The 16,901-nt window shown below is 40.6% G+C and overlaps 2 protein-coding genes across 4 annotated transcripts in view; both read left to right on the top strand.

Moving 5' to 3' along the window:
* The window catches only part of grik2 (glutamate receptor, ionotropic, kainate 2), a 350,278-nt gene that overhangs the window by 18,185 nt on the left and 315,192 nt on the right, over nt 1–16,901 (top strand). The gene's annotated exons all lie outside the window — the stretch shown is intronic.
* On the top strand, nt 13,799–14,804 carry LOC148094544 (uncharacterized). Its single transcript, XM_087837577.1, has one exon. The coding sequence runs from the start codon at nt 14,106–14,108 to the stop codon at nt 14,802–14,804; it is 699 nt and encodes a 232-aa protein (XP_087693703.1). The 5' UTR covers nt 13,799–14,105.

Here is a 16,901-nt window from a genome sequence, read left to right as displayed (position 1 = left end):
GCCTTTGGGAGCGGACAGACACAGTGGTGTGGGTGTGACCTCTCACTGCCACAGTGCACGGACCCGTTTAAGGATCGTCCACAGTGACAGTGAGAGGTTAAGATCCTCCAGAAGCTGATTGCTGCCCAGGACGAATACTGCAACGTTTCCTGTGCAAACACTACATGTTGTGTTGTCATTGGTTGTTTGTGTTGCTGTGCTGCTCTTCATCCATTTCAAAGCAGGTGATTGAGCTTCACTGTTGCTATTGATAGCATCTATAGCTTATATATGATGGGGCCCCCTCCCCTTCAGCCTGTAGTCTACCTTTGCATCTGTGGTGGCTCTCCTCAGGTTGGACCTGGCAACATGGAGGCTGACATCCCTGCAGCTCGTGGATTGTTTGAGAAGTATCACATGTGCTTAACCCTTTAAAGCAGGTCGGAGCGGGCACGCTCTGTTTTGCGTAACTATTTTTAAATCCCGGTAGCTCTGCAACCACGTGAGCTAGCGCAATAATTTTTTTTGCATATGAAACCGGAGGAGTTGTACTTACATCTTATGCCATCAGCTTGTCCTCGGTCACAGTTTCCTTCCACATATAGCTTTGCAAAAACTGCATAAAAAGCACTTGCAGCAACAAAAACATAATATTCCAGAAACACGCTTTGCTGATCCGATCAGCTGTTCATAACACTTCCTACGTTGGAATAGACGTCAGCGCGAACTTTTGTATGTCCGCCATGACCTGCCCAAAACCGGAAGTGACGTCATTTTCGCGGAAATGTAGTTTTTTACCATCAGGGCCTCATGAGCCTATACTGGTGTTTTTAAAAGTTATGTTTGACTTTATGACTTTCTGTGTGGTTTCTGGGATGCTTAGGACTCATATTGCACTGCTGGAAATAGTTTATTTTGATGCATATGCTGCTTTTTTGCAAATTTGCATTATAATATTTATTTTCGTTTTTCCTGCAGTATATAAAAATTGGTGTATTTCAAAAATAAAACTATGAAGACACTCAAAATAAATTTCCTGTGGTGGGAAACTATTTTGTGCAACTTTTTTGTATTTACAGTTTTGAGGGATAAGCCTCTTAAATTTCTCTAACTAGAAATATATGTTAAAAAAACAAAAACAATTTTCAAATCTTTTGTAGTTTATTGCACTTTTTTGCAATGTATGTAATTACTATGCACTTAATGCAGACATATTATTAAAATCTGGGTTATAATGTATTGATGTATAGCAACTTGAAATGCTCCCAAAAATGGCTCCACAGCATGTAAAAATATAATATAAGCTCTGGCGGACTTGGTTCTATGGTAGGTTTTAAAGGGTTAATAGTGACACTGTTATATAAAAACAAGGCAGTGGCAGTGTAATCATCGATGGCACACATACAGTTACAACAATGACAACCATGAGCAGATCAAAGTGTGAGTGCTGTGATGAGTGGTGTCTGTCTGTTTGTGCACCAGTTAGCATTGGAGTAAACACACAGCCCCTCCTCTGTGTCTCTGTCTCCACAGTTGTGCCCACTGGTAGAACAATAGTTTGTTGAGAATGCTAGTACAAAGCCAGGTTGATGATCGTCATTATTAAGGAGTGCCACGTGGATTTCTGTGCCACCATGATCAGCTGTACCCTGGTTTGTATTCTGGCTCCACCACCTCCCGTCGTCAGCTCGTTGTGGTGATCACCTGTCCTGTGTAGTTTCTCCTCTGGGATGCGTTCGTATGAAAAGGTCAGAGGTAAATCTGCCACGCAGCAAGAAGCTCAAATCTTTAGTAGTTCTCCAGTGTGGAGTGTGGTGCAGAGGTTTCTCATAGAGGGCTATTTTCACCCTCTCCAAGTTAATTCTTTGTTGTGTTTGGACTTTTCTTTCAGTTTTCTTCAAGCAGGGTCAGAAACCCTGCAAGGCTTTCTGCCAAACAGCATTCAGAGGGAGAAAGATCACTTTGAGTGTTTGCTGTGCACCTCACGCAGGGTCTAGCAACCAACTGAGTTCTGTATGAATGAACTTGCAGATCATGGGTTTTAAGATGTAGGTGATATTCTAATGTGCTGACAGACCAGAGCTTATACGTGCTTGTGTTCAAAGATTTAATACTCATGAATTCATACATTTCCTTTAATCTGTGTGAAGTGTGCACACTCTGTTGAAACGGCAGCTGCAACAAGTGTTACCCTGCAGGTTTTTGGCACTAAAAACGACGTGATTTTCACAGTGAATGTTGGGACTTACTATATATAACCAACTAGAAATGATCCATGTATGCACTGAATCAGAGTGCACCAAATGATTATCAGCTTTTGTCATTTGGTCAGAGGCCAAAGCATCAGGAGCCTGCTCGAGTGGAAAATATTCCACAGAGTGTTCAGTGGGAGCCAGCAGAGTCTGCTGAGGAGACACTGCATAAATGCGACATCTTCTTATTGGTCATGGTCACACTCCCACACATTCCCCACAGGTCTAACACACCCAGGCCTACAATCAGGCGTACGCAAAGCAGGAACTTACTGTTCAATTCAATTCAATTTTATGTATACAGCACCAAATCACAACAACAGTCACCTCAAGGTGCTTTATATTGTAAGGTCGACCCTCAGATAATACCCGTGCGGTCTGTGGCCTTGATTTATATGTTTTTATATGTTATTTCTACTTTCTACGTGTAAATACCCCCAATGCCACACTTAATGGCCAGCCATGAGGCTTCCATCAGATCTACAAGTCAAATCAGATTTGGGTCGATTAGAGCGGCGGTCCCCAACCCCCGGGCCTCGGACCGGTACCGGTCCGTGAGTCGTTTGGTACGGGGCCGTGAGAGTTGAGGCTCAGGTGTGAAATGTATGGTTTTCCGGGTTTTCAGCGTTATTTTGTTATTGTTTTTATCGTTTTTATCGTTTTTATCGTTTTTATCGTTTTTTATCGTTTTTATCGTTTTTTATCGTTTACTCGTTTTTATCATTTTTTATCGTTTTTTATCGTTTTTTATCGTTTTTATCGTTTTTATCGTTTACTCGTTTTTATCGTTTTTTATCGTTTTTTATTGTTTTTTATCGTTTTTATCGTTTACTCGTTTTTATCGTTTTTTATCGTTTTTATCGTTTTTTATCGTTTTTTATCGTTTTTTATCGTTTTTATCGTTTACTCGTTTTTTATCGTTTTTTATCGTTTTTTATCGTTTTTTATCGTTTACTCGTTTTTATCGTTTTTTATCGTTTTTATCGTTTTTTATCGTTTTTTATCGTTTTTATCGTTTTTTATCGTTTACTCGTTTTTATCGTTTTTTATCGTTTTTATCGTTTTTTATCGTTTTTTATCGTTTTTATCGTTTACTCATTTTTATCGTTTTTTATCGTTTTTTATCGTTTACTCGTTTTTATCGTTTTTTATCGTTTTTATCGTTTTTTATTGTTTTTTATCGTTTTTATCGTTTTTTATCGTTTACTCGTTTTTATCGTTTTTTATCGTTTTTATCGTTTTTATCGTTTTTTATCGTTTACTCGGTTTTCCTGGGTCTTTTCACGTGTGTTATGAATAACTCTTCTTTTTTTCGGTACCAGTACTAGTTTTATTTTGTTGTATTTATCCGCGACACCCTAAAGGCCGGTCCGTGAAAATATTGTTGGGCATAAACCGGTCCGTGGTGCAGAAAAGGTTGGAGACCGCCTCGACTGACCAGTGTTTATCCCCTTATTGGATATAGTTTAGTAATATTGTCAGAGGCCGACCACCTGGATGACCAAGCCACTTTCTGTTAGTGGACACTTGATGCAGCAGTGTCCAGACTGTATGCACCTCCATCAGATTAGTTAAAATCAGTTGTCAGGAAAGAGAGAGGGCAAGCGAACAGTTTGGAGTTGGTGGCAAGGTGTTTTTTTTCTGGGGGCTTTTTGGTGCTCAGGTGCCTCATGACCAGCTCCTGCACGGCCTCTTAGATGCTTCTAGGCATGATAGGTTGGACCAGGCGGCTGCCGCCAATTGGATTAGAGAATTTTTTTCAGGATCTGGGTCTGGAGCACTTCACTTTGGATCCAACATGCCCTTGCAGTGAAACACAGCGGGCACCGATGCGGCATGAAAGAGTGCTGTTGGCAGCTGTGCACACGTCTTAAATAAAGAAACGTTTGCTACAGACTACCCGGTGAATGCACTTCAGACACCTCTCAGAGTTGCTTCTTGACGTTTGCTGCACAAACCAGTGCGGCTGCTTGTGCTGCTCGGTCGCTGCGTGCATCTGTTGGTCCTAGCATGCTACTGCATAAATAAAGAATATGCAAATGTGCAGCAGCTGAGTCAATCATCTCCACCTGGCACTGTTCCCTGACCCACTGAACCCCACCCGTACTCTTCCAGCTGCACTGAAGCCACACTCACCTCCCCACAGGGATGATCTGATATCCTCGTGTCGGTGTTGTTCCCACATCATCATAATAAATGTTGTTCCAGGTTCAACATTGCAAGTGACCAATCACATTGTTGTGACGTCCCCCTTTTGTGCCTTTGAAAAATACCGCCTTAAAAAAATCTACTTCACTTGCGAGAAGAGAAACTGCTTCTGTCCGCCAATCCAGGACCTTGAATTCTTTGCATTTCAGGATACTTTCCTTTCATGAACGGTAAGCATTATATTGTCCTTACAGACGCGCTTTCTCTTCTCGCAAGTGAAGTCGATGTTTTTAAGGCGGTATTTTTTTCGAGGTTGCGGATGACGTCAGCAGAAGGTGATGGGTCACTTGCAATGTTGAACCTGGAACAACATTTATTATGATGACGAGGGAACAACACCAACACGAGGATATCAGATCGTCCTCCACATAGTGACATACTTTGTATTAACCCTTTAAAACCGGTCAGAGCAGCACGCTCTGTTTTGTGTAACTACTTTTAAATCCCGGTAGCTCTGCAACCACGTGAGCTATTTGCAACCACGTGAGCTATATCCGGTTTCATATGCAAAAAAAATAATTTTTTTTGCATATGAAACCGGAGGAGTTGTACTTACATCTTATGCCATCAGCTTGTCCTCGGTCACAGTTTCCTTCCACATATAGCTTTGCAAAAACTGCATAAAAAGCACTTGCAGCAACAAAAACACAATATTCCAGAAACACACTTTGCCGATCCGATCAGCTGTTTGTAACACTTCCTACGTCCATCAGCGCGAACTTTCGCATGTCCGCCATGACCTGCCCGAAACCGGAAGTGACGTCATTTTTGCGGAAATGTAGTTTTTTACTCTCAGGCCTTATGAGCCTATACTGGTGTTTTTAAAAGTTATCTTTGACTTTATGACTTTCTGTGTGGTTTCTGGGATGCTTAGGACTCATATTGCACTGCTGGAAATAGTTTATTTTGATGCATATGCTGCTTTTTTGCAAATTTGCATTATAATATTTATTTTCGTTTTTCCTGCAGTATATAAAAATTGGTGTATTTCAAAAATAAAACTATGAAGACACTCAAAATAAATTTCCTGTGGTGGGAAACTATTTTGTGCAACTTTTTTGTATTTACAGTTTTGAGGGATAAGCCTCTTAAATTTCTCTAACTAGAAATATATGTTAAAAAAACAAAAACGATTTTCAATTTTTTTGTAGTTTATTGCACTTTTTTTGCAATTTATGTAATTACTGTACTCTTAATGCAGACATATTATTAAAATTTGGTCTATAATGGTTGTATTGATGTATAGCAACTTGAAATGCTCCCAAAAATGGCTCCACAGCATGTAAACATATGATATAAGCTCTGGCGGACTTGGTTCTATGGTAGGTCTTAAAGGGTTAATGAAATGACAACTCTTTCAGGTATGTGAGGGCAATCCTTTTCACTGAGGCTGGTGTTGTTGAGAAGGTTTTGAGTACTTAGCTGTGGGTAGTGATCACATGTATAACATGTGAGTAGAATGGACCTCTTAAGAACCAGATAATAGTGCTAATACCCCAAATGTCCTCAGCTAAGCTCACTGGAACCACACAGGTCTGGTCATTGTTGTTGTTTTGCCTATTCTTCTTTGTTCACTCCGTCTCTTCTTCTCCTTGGTTTTTTTCCCAAGTACCAGAAAATGAAAAGCTTTAGCTGAATGACTTTATTTGCCTTTTTGCTGTTGGTCCGAATTATCAGTTTCACTAAAATGAGTGTAGCAGTGGTGGCTTTGTGAGCAACACTGTCTTGGCCTACGGCCAACAGACTGCTGGTAAATATATTTAAATCAGTGCTAAGCTGCTTAAAATGATTATAGTTCACTCATAGCTAGTTTATAGAAATGTGAAGCTATCCCAGGCTGCCAAACTCAGTCACATGGATAAAATAAATATAGCATTTATCATTTTACAGTTTCAGGTGAACAAAGCAGAGGCTGCTGAGCTTCTGTGACACACTGTATCTGTTTCTCCCAGTTTAAAACACATTCTTCTTAAGCTCATGATGCTGCCGTGTTTATGGGTGGTTACTGCGATGCATTAAATCTTTACACTGCTTCATCCTGCCCTTGGCTTAAAATAGGACGTCTCTGCAAGTCAGTTATGTATATATCTGTAATTAGCTGAGCCTGAGATGCTGACTGAGGCTGAGCTGGAGGTGACCTAATATTGACCGAGACTTTTTGTTCCCGCTGTACCAGAACACGCCGAGGACATAAGTGACCAGATCCGTTCCCTGTGTCACTGCAGCAGTAATGTGAGACACACGTCTCATGGAGCTCGTCTCTCCCTGTGATTTGTCCTACGCTTTAGTAACTGTATCCTCAGAGCCGCAGCCGTCTGCCACGATGACTAATCACTGAAATATATTCACACTTTTCAGTTTCTGCCTTTTGCAGACTCACCTGTGAAAAACACTTTGAGTGCTATATCATACGTATGTATATGACACACACACACACACACACAGACACACACACACACACACACACATGTATATAAAGGTCCCAACATTCAAACCAAATCATGGTTTCCAAACGTAACGTGAAAAACTTCCTGTGCCCAGTGATCGTAGTTTGTGCAGATACTTTAATATCACAGCATGATACTCCTGCTGAGGGTCTCACTGTGATTAGCCAAAGAAAGCTGCCTCTGATATAGTCTTTGAAGTGTGATCTCTTTGTTCTGTTGAAGAAATGACTTGGGCTACGTTCACTCTGCAGGTCTTGATGCTCAATTCTGATTTTTTGATCAAATACGATTTTTTTGTCTGAGCGTTCACACTACAAATAGTTCTCTAGTGTGAACGCTCAAAGCAGCCACATGCACAAAAGAAGACGTCACACACAACGCGCTCTGTTTAGACCCAGACCAACAGCATTGTTTGACTGATGGTCTTAATATAAAGACTTCAGACTTCACGTTTCCCAATTTTTGCTTTAAGTTATTTAGTTATTTACATAATAATGTAAATAACCTAATAATGATCCTTATTGCTGTTTTAGAGGAGCGCTGCTTCAAAGGATAGTTGCAGATTTCTGTCAGAATCTGCAGATTATACAGAACAAATAAAATGTTCACGTTTCTCCAACGTTGTTCCCAACAGTTTCACCGGATGGTCAGGAAGTGTTCACGATGTCTTCTCCGGCGCTGATAATTGGCGTCTGTCTTGTGTCAGTGACGTAAAAGACGGATTTAATGCGACATGACCATCAAACAGCAGCTTTCTAAAACATCAGATATGTATCGGATTCAGCACCACATACCAAAGTGACCCAGATCGGATTTGAAAATATCAGATTTGTGCCGTTCACACTGTCATACCATGATTGGATAGATGGTCGCAGAGGGTCAGAAAAATTGGATTTGATGTGCTTTCGCCTGCAGTGTGAACATAGCCTTAATGTGCTATTTCTCATGGTTTGCTGTGATGTCTATGAAGCATCCCAGTCTATACAGTGGGTCTACTAAGGTAAGCTGACTCTCAGCCACTGAGAGATAAACAAGTACAACAAAGGGTCAAACAGTCCAGGGTAGGCAAGTCTGACTTCAGTGCTATAACCACAAACAATAGTATGTTAAAATCAATGGATTTAGAAAATAGTGAGTCTTCATCAGTTCTCATATTTGTGTCAAACAGACCTTAACAACCCACTGGTCTCTCTCTACTACATTTAGCCATAACTCAACTAAAAGTAGTAAATTGAAAATGTAATATCCAACCTTTGAATAACAAAGTAATCACAATGTTCCACAAGCAGCTGAGCATGAAGCAAAACTTGGTTTCTATAGTATTGCTAGAGCAGTGTTCAATCTCCTGAAAGCAATCTCTTTCTGTCTGAGCCGTCCAGATGTCTCTATCTCTCCTCCTGCCTGGGAGACAAGTGTTTGGAGACCACTTCTGTATATTGTAGGTAAAAGCCTCTGATTGAGAATGGCAGCAAAGCCTCTACCAGTCAATAACTCATTTGGAAGGGGTTATGAATTAGAATGATCTTGCTTAGGGGAAGGTAGACTCCAGCCCATATCCTGCCCGGAGTTGCTGAAGAAACTGGAATAATAATCCTGCAGGAAAATCGATGGCAGAATGCGCTGCCACAGGGACAAATACCAGCACACGCCTCTTTCCACACCACACAACTCTTATCTGCCGATCGGCCGAATATCTGCTGATATGCTGTAAATCCAATTCTCAGAGATGTTATATTAAAATTTCAGGACATTTAAATGAGCCTGTGGATGGAGAACGACGGCTTCCGTCTCACAGGGGCTGGGATTATATGTCAATAATGTCCTCAGTGCCAGGAAGCTTTTTTTCCTTTTGCTTTCAGTTTGAAGGACGTGTAACTGATATCAGGAGAACCTGGTTTCCATGTTTTCCAGCAGTTTGTGTGTGCTTGCCTGTTTTTGAAGAGTCTGTTTTTTGAGCACAGTGGTTGGTCCAATAACTCAGCAGCCCTTAAACGCACATGCAGATAATAACGAGACAAAATGCAGAAAGAACAGCAGCAAAACAGTCGGTGACAACAACGCTGATTCAGCTGGAAACACAAGGAATAACATGACACTGAAGCTGAGCTTTAATGGGTTGCAAAGCTGCTTGCAGAGCTAGCAACAACTACTGGTACACTGTTAGACTTTTCATCGCCACTTTACGGTAACATACTGGCGTCACTGTTGCCAGCATCATACCGTGACGCCGTGTTACGGTAGCTTACCGTTCTGCAGGATGAGACCGTTTTTTGCTGGTGTGGTATAATACTCTTGGACAAATTATGGCAATGAACCGTAGCCTTTTTTACGGTATCTCACTGGCGACAGTGACGCCAGTGAGATACTGTTATGTCATTATGTCGTAAATTACGTCAAAGTAACATCATACTGTGATTAAGAAATTGGTATACTACCGTTTATTCACGGTATGTCACTGTAAGCAAGCTGCAAAGTAATAAACTGCAATATATTAACCAGTAACTTACCGTTATCACGCATCATCAGTACCAAAAATATTCATCTCTGCTAGAGGACACCGTGTCCCAACAGCCGGTCATTTCCTGTTTAACAGGTCGTAATTGACCGTAATTTCAGTTAACAGTAACATACTGTAAGAGACTGGAGGGTTCCAAAAAAGATGGATGGATGGATAGACACACACAAAATATAATTCATGTGCTTTACACCACTTTATTTCAGTTCTGACTTTTCCCTGCTGAAATACACATTTCCAACTGAAAACTGAAAACATATTTTCATTGAGGAAGCATTTGTTTTTACTAAACCCTGTAATCCATTATTTTCTCAGATGGTTGTACAAACAATAACGATATTATGTCATATCCATATCATGGCAGATAACATATGCTCAAGTGTTGGGTTTTTTAGTTATATTTTGTAGGGTCTTAAACCTACAATGTGAAGTGCCTTGGCATTCATTTTGTTGGCACCATACAAATAAATAAATCGTGGATATCATTCACATTTACACCTTATAAAGTAGAAACTGAGCATTTACAGCAGTCTGAAGCTTGATCACTTTCACAGACCTGATTAGTTACAATTTTAGTCATATTCAATATATTATAAAAGCCCCTACACAAGAAGAAGAAGAAGAAGAAGAAGAAGCCCAGTCTTTTAGCAGGAACCAGGAACTGGAACGGAGTGATACACTGTCACAACGCTGTGTGAGGCAGGACTGAGGATTGAGGCAGACTCACAGTTAAAAGTCAAAAACACAGCTTTATTATTAAATTTACAAACTACAAAACCAAACTGGAAGGAAACTAAACTAACAGGTAGAACACACAGCCAGAGAAACGAAGGAGAACACAACAAGGAACAGAGCGAGCTGCAGACATCGAATACTTACAAGGAACAGGAGAGAAGAGGCAACAGGTGCGAACACAGCCGAACATAATCTAAATGACGAGACGGGGAGGACACACAGGACGAGAGACTGTCAGAATAAAACAGGAAGCACGCGAAACACACTGAGGCTGATGAATACAGGGAGCGAGAGACCCACAGAGACATGAATGGGAACAATAACCACGAAGACAAGAGACCTGATGGACGACACAAGGAGGCACAAATAACTGACACAGAAGATGCTGAGGAGGACACAGAGACAAGACCAACAGACTGGACACAACAGGGAACTGAATAAAACAAGAAACCTGCGTCAAAGACCCGGGACCATGACCAGTGTTGGTCAAGTTACTTGAAAAAAGTAATCAGTTGATAATTACTGATTACTTCCCCAAAAAAGTAATCCCATTACTTTACTGATTACTTATTTTCAAAAGTAATTAATTACTTAGTTACTTAGTTACTTTTTAAAAACACGATTTACAACCTGAATAGGTGATAAAGTGATAGATCTTTCAGCCCAATTCTACTTTTTCTGCATAATCCATCATACAAAATGTAATCAAATGGAAAAGTCTCTTTTTAAAACTTGTTTTATTAGTTTTAATCTTTTAACTTTATGCATCAAGCAAACATTTAATTATCTGCAACATTCTGTGACTGGAAGAAATTAGTTTAACATTTAAACCTATTTTCTGCACATTCCAGCACATAAAATAAAATATATTTTGTGTGTTTACACTCAGTCTTTCAAATAGATGCAAGTAAAACACAGCAGAAAATAAATAAAGTCAAAGACTAGCGGTCCTGTTGCTCTATTTTCACCTGTAAAGCAGGAGTGGGGTAGGCGGAGGTTTACCCTGGTGCAGGTGTGCAGCGGTCAGTGGAAGAATCCGCGAGTTTCTCTGTGAGTTTCCCATTACGTCGTAGCTACTCGGTGCTTGTTTGGAAGTTTAGGGTTTTTTTCGCTGTAAAAAGAAGTTTTCTTCCCACGCACAACGGACACTAATGTTTTTGTCACTTTTTATGGAATCAAACTCAAAGTAAGGTCAGTACTTCCACGCTTTAAACGCTGCACGCTCATACTCTCTCTGCACTCGATATATGATCCATTGTTGATCTGCACACAGCTGTTGTCACGAACGTCGCACTCGCTTACGTCACTGTCATGAGACATTCTCGCAAAAAATCACGGTTTTAGTAACGCAGTAACGCAGCGTTCCTACGGGAAAGTAACGGTAATCTAATTACCGTTTTTGCAATAGTAATCCCTGACTTTACTCGTTACTTGAAAAAAGTAATCGGATTACGTAACGCGTTACTGCCCATCTCTGACCATGACACATACGTCAAATATGTGTAAGAAACAGTGGCTGCTGTCAGGCTACTGTTACCAGTGAGAACATATTAGAGTGAGACTGTGTTAGACAGAGGGTGACTGGTAGTTTGTATTTGTAGATAACTACAAGTCTGCTCCCTGTAATGCTCCAGTCAGGTCACTGTGGCTCCACCTCATTCAACAACATGAGCAGACAGCTGCTCTCATGGTGGACGTGTCTCATAGTGGGCTGACGGGAGAGTAAAGAAACTGTGACATCACAGCTGTGAGGGTAACTGGTGCACTTTATCTTGCTTGCATGCATTTTGTGTCTTTTTCCTCTCTGTAACTCTGATTCTCCTGATCTTTCCTTGCAGCTCAGTAGGGAAATCTGTACACCCCTATTGCCTCACTGCAGCTGTCTTTGATTTCCCAAGACATGTTGGTCAGGTCTCATTGCTTTCAGACAACAATCTCTACCCCAGTAACCTAAAGGGGAGTGAAGGGAAAGTGCAGCGAAACAAGTGCACACAGAAGTGTGTCAAAAAGAGCGAGAGACGGGATCGGGGGGAAGAAGGTTAGGTGGGAAACGTTTGCTGGAAAATATGAGGAGAGAGGAGAGAGCAGATAAATAAAGGATGTGTCATTTGAAATAAACATGACTGTAAATGGCAGAGAGCATGGAGACCTTACTCAGCACTCAGCCTGTTGGGATGCTGACTGCTTCCCTTGGCCAGTTGTCTTGGTCTACTTTCTAAAGTGATAATGTGCCAAACAGTCATCAAAAGGTTCTGTTGGTTTGTGAGATCCTCCATAAATCCTAGCAGAGCAAAGGCTGCAGAGGTTGGTCAATAAACCCTCTCATCGGATTTTAACACATCGTTTGGGTTCAAATATCTATGTTAATGCAAACTAACCCCGTCTGCAAAGCTCGTTCATGATGTTTCCTTAGTTTCCACTGCTATGCTCCTGTGAAGGCGACGACACAGGTGGAGACAACATGTCAGCATGTTACCAGCTGGGAGTCAGGAGCTGGTCCTGGTGCTTTTTCTTCATCCCTGGTCTGAACTGTCCAATGTTGTTGTACACACACACACACACACACACACACACACACACACACACACACACACACACACACACACACACACACACACACACACAGCCCCGTCTGTTGTTTAAACAGGCTCAGTGTGAGCTCAGGACATTTCTATGATGAAACGGTGAATTCATGTTTCATCAGCAGTACAACCCTGGACTCTGTTACAATACATGCATTTCATCATTTAACAAGGCTGCTTCCATGCTTACTTATTCACTTCTTGCAGCAACATGATAACCTTTGATATCCATGTATTCAAGTTTCATTACACATATTTAGGTTTGGCACGGTGGTTAGCACTGTTGCTGCACAGCAAGAAGGTCCTGAGTTCAATTCCACCATCAGGTCTTTCTGTGTGGAGTTTGCGTGTTCTCCCCGTGTTTGCGTGGGTTCCCTCCGGGTACTCCGGCTTCCTCCCACTGTCCAAAGACATGCAGCTTGTGGGGATAGGTTAATTGGATAATCCAAATTGTCACTAGGTGTGAATGTGCGAGTGAATGGTTGTCTGTCTCTGTGTGTTGGCCCTGCGACAGACCCCGCCTCTCGCCCTATGACAGCTGGGATAGGCTCCAGCGCCCCCGCGCCCCTGAAAAGGATAAGCGGAGGTGAATGGATGGATGGATATTTGGGTTTCATTCAGCATGTTCAGACGTTTATTTGAATACATTTGAGCCCGGCGTGGCTGAATACAGCCACGCCGGGCTCCACCACCAGCTAACGAGGCGAGCTCCCCACCACGCCGGGGTGGCTGTAGCTCAGGTGGTAGAGCAGGTCATCTACTGATCGGAAGGTTGGTGGTTCGATCCCTGGCTTCCCCAGTCTGCATGCCAAATATCCTTGGGCAAGATACTAACCCCAAATTGCTCTCCGATGCATCCATCGGAGTATGAATGTGCGTGTGAATGCTTCTTAGAAAGCACTTAGAAAAATGTGCTTGTGCGAATGGGTGTGAATGGGTGAATGTACAAGTTGTGTACAGCGCTTTGAGTGCTCAGAAAGAGTAGAAAAGCGCTATATAAGAACCAGTCCATTTACCATTTACCATTTCACCAGCTAACGAGGCTAGCTGCCAGGCCACGCCGGGCTCCACCACCAGCTAACGAGGCTTGCTGCCAGGCCACGCCAGGCTCCACCACCAGCTAACGAGGCTAGCTGCCAGGCCACGCCGGGCTCCACCACCAGCTAACGAGGCGAGCTGCCAGACCACGCTAGGCCACACCGGGTACCAACACTAGCCAGCAAGGCTATCTGCCAGGCCACGCAGGGCTCCACCACCAGCTAACGAGGCTAGCTGCCAGGCCACGCCAGGTACCAACAAAAAGCCAGCGAGGTAAATTGCTAGGACAGGCCGGGTTTTGGCAACCCTCAAAGGTGGTTCGCAACCAGCGGGCCTTAAAGCCGTTAAGATGCCGCCTAAGAGGAGCACCGTTAATGAGGAGGAACTGGAGGACATAAAGAAATCCCTAAACTTTATGTCAGAAGAAATAACAACAATTTCAAAACAACAAAAACTGATACTTAATTTAATGGATGATATTAAAGAACTAAGAAGGCAGAGCGAGGAAAAGGACAAGAAGATTGCTATGCTGGAAGGACGGGTGTCAGATCTGGAACAATATTCAAGAGTAAATGATGTGATAGTGACAGGACTGGAAACCAAGCATCAGACATATGCGAGGGTAGCAGCATCAGAGAGAGGGGAGCCACCCGAGCAAGAGCTACGCTCTTTGGAAGAGCAGGTACTGGCCTTCTTTAAAAGCAAAGGTATCGAAATGGACAATAAAAATATTGAGGGATGCCATCCTCTTCCAAGGAAAAACAAAAATCAAATACCTGCCGTTATCATTCGTTTTGTTAATAGAAAACAGAAAAAAGAACTGCTCAAGCAGGGAAGAAAGCTAAAAGGTACAAATGTTTATTTAAATGAACACCTAATCAAGAAAAATGCAGACATTGCAAGACAAGCAAGAATATTAAGAAAACAGAAGAAAATACAGTCAACTTGGACGTCAGACTGTAAAATATTCATTAAGTTAAATGGACGACCAGAGCAGGCTAAGGTTCTAGTCATCAAAGAGAGGACGGAACTAGAAAAATATAACTGATAAATGCAAAGCAGTGCTGAATATGATGGGACCGTCCAAGTGCACGACCAACGCAGATGTCTGACAAATTTCAACTAACAACTCATATAGATATTGAAAATAAGACATTGATGTATGACAGCAACATAGATCCTGATTGTAATTTCTTTAACAATAAGACAAATGAATGCAATTATTATACAAAGGAGCAACTTAAAAAGGAATTCAAGGTAGATCAGGGTATAACAATGGTTCACTTTAATAGTCGAAGCTTATATGCAAACTTTCAATCCATCAAAGACTACATAACACAGTTTGAACAGCCATTCAATGTGATAGCCATATCGGAGACCTGGATAACTCCTGGAAAAGAAGAAGACTTTAAAATAAATGGATATGAATTCCTTCATGTAGACAGGATCAATAAGAAAGGAGGTGGGGTGGCACTTTACATTGATAAAAACCTAAAGTACAAAAGAATGGGAAGAATGACAACTGTTATTGATGGAGTTATGGAATGTTTATCAGTGGAAATAAGTATGGAAAAAAGGAAAAACCTAATTGTCAGTTGTATATATAGAACACCAGGATCTAAGATTGAGATATTTAAGGATAATATGGAGGACTTATTTACAAATATAAATCAGAAAAGAATGTTTATTTGTGGGGACTTTAATATTGACTTATTGAATCCAAATCATAATAAGAGTACAGAAGAATTTATTGATTCCATGTACAGCATGGGTTTATTTCCACTGATAACAAGACCGACCAGAATAACATCTCATTGTGCAACTCTATTAGATAATATATTTACAAATATAATAGAAGGAAATATAAAAAGTGGGCTGTTAATCAATGATATAAGTGACCATTTACCAGTCTTTGCATCTTATAATTGCCATTATAAAGTGAACAATGATGGACATAAGATTATTTACAAAAGAATAAGAACAGAGAAGACATTAAATTGTCTTAGAAATGAACTTTTAAAGCAAGATTGGAATATTGTATATGAACAAACAGAAGTTAATAAAGCTTACGAAGGATTTTTAAGAACATTTAACACATTACTTGATAAAAACTGTCCAGTAATTGAAATCAATAGGAAACACAGCTATGCAGGAAGACCATGGATGACTAAAGGACTACAAAATGCCAGCAAAAAAAAGAATACCCTATATCGAGAATTCATAAAAAAGAGAACAATAGAAACTGAAAGGAAGTATAAAACTTACAAAAATAAATTAACTAATATAATGAGATCCTGTAAAAGAGAGTATTACATTAAAAGGTTAGAACACAATAAAGATAACACAAGAGATATATGGAATGTATTAAACAGTATAATCAAAAATGAATCAAGGAATAATGATTACCCTGGGTACTTTATAGAAGGGACAAGAAGTATTAATAACATGGAAGAGATAGTAAATGGCTTTAATGAATTCTTTGTAAACATAGGGCCAAAACTGGCAGAAGAAATAAAGGTTGATGGAATAGAAAGGGACACTGGTGAAGATATTGAAAGGAATAGTAGCTCAATGTTTTTAAGAGCAGTGGAAGAGAAAGAGATTTATGACATAGTTAGAGGACTTAAGAACAAAACCAGTACAGACTGGAATGATATTGATATGGTAACAGTAAAGACAGTTATTGATGGTATTGTAAAACCATTAAAATATATATTCAACTTGTCGTTTCAAAAAGGGGGTTTTCCACAAAAAATGAAAGTTGCTAAAGTTATTCCCATTTACAAAACCGGTGAAAGGCATCATTTTACAAACTATAGACCAGTGTCAATACTCTCCCAGTTCTCTAAGATACTGGAAAAACTTTTCATAAAAAGATTTGACAGTTTTGTGGAAAAATATGAATTAATGACAGAGAGTCAGTATGGGTTCAGAAGCAACAGATCAACAGCTTTGGCATTAATAGATTTAATGGAAAAGATAACATGGTATGCGCTCGGCGTTTTCTTAGATCTAAAGAAGGCGTTTGATACTGTTAATCATGAAATTCTATTAAAAAAACTGGAAAAGTACGGGTTTAGGGGAGTGGTTTTGGAATGGTTAAAAAGCTATGTTGGGAATAGGCAACAATATGTACAAATAAATG

The sequence above is a fragment of the Neolamprologus brichardi genome, unplaced genomic scaffold (genome assembly GCF_056152115.1).
Source record: "Neolamprologus brichardi isolate AB-2024 unplaced genomic scaffold, ASM5615211v1 NODE_ptg000036l+_length_2141236_cov_1, whole genome shotgun sequence".
NCBI lineage: Eukaryota > Metazoa > Chordata > Actinopteri > Cichliformes > Cichlidae > Neolamprologus > Neolamprologus brichardi.
This window is presented reverse-complemented; position numbering and strand designations above follow the sequence as displayed.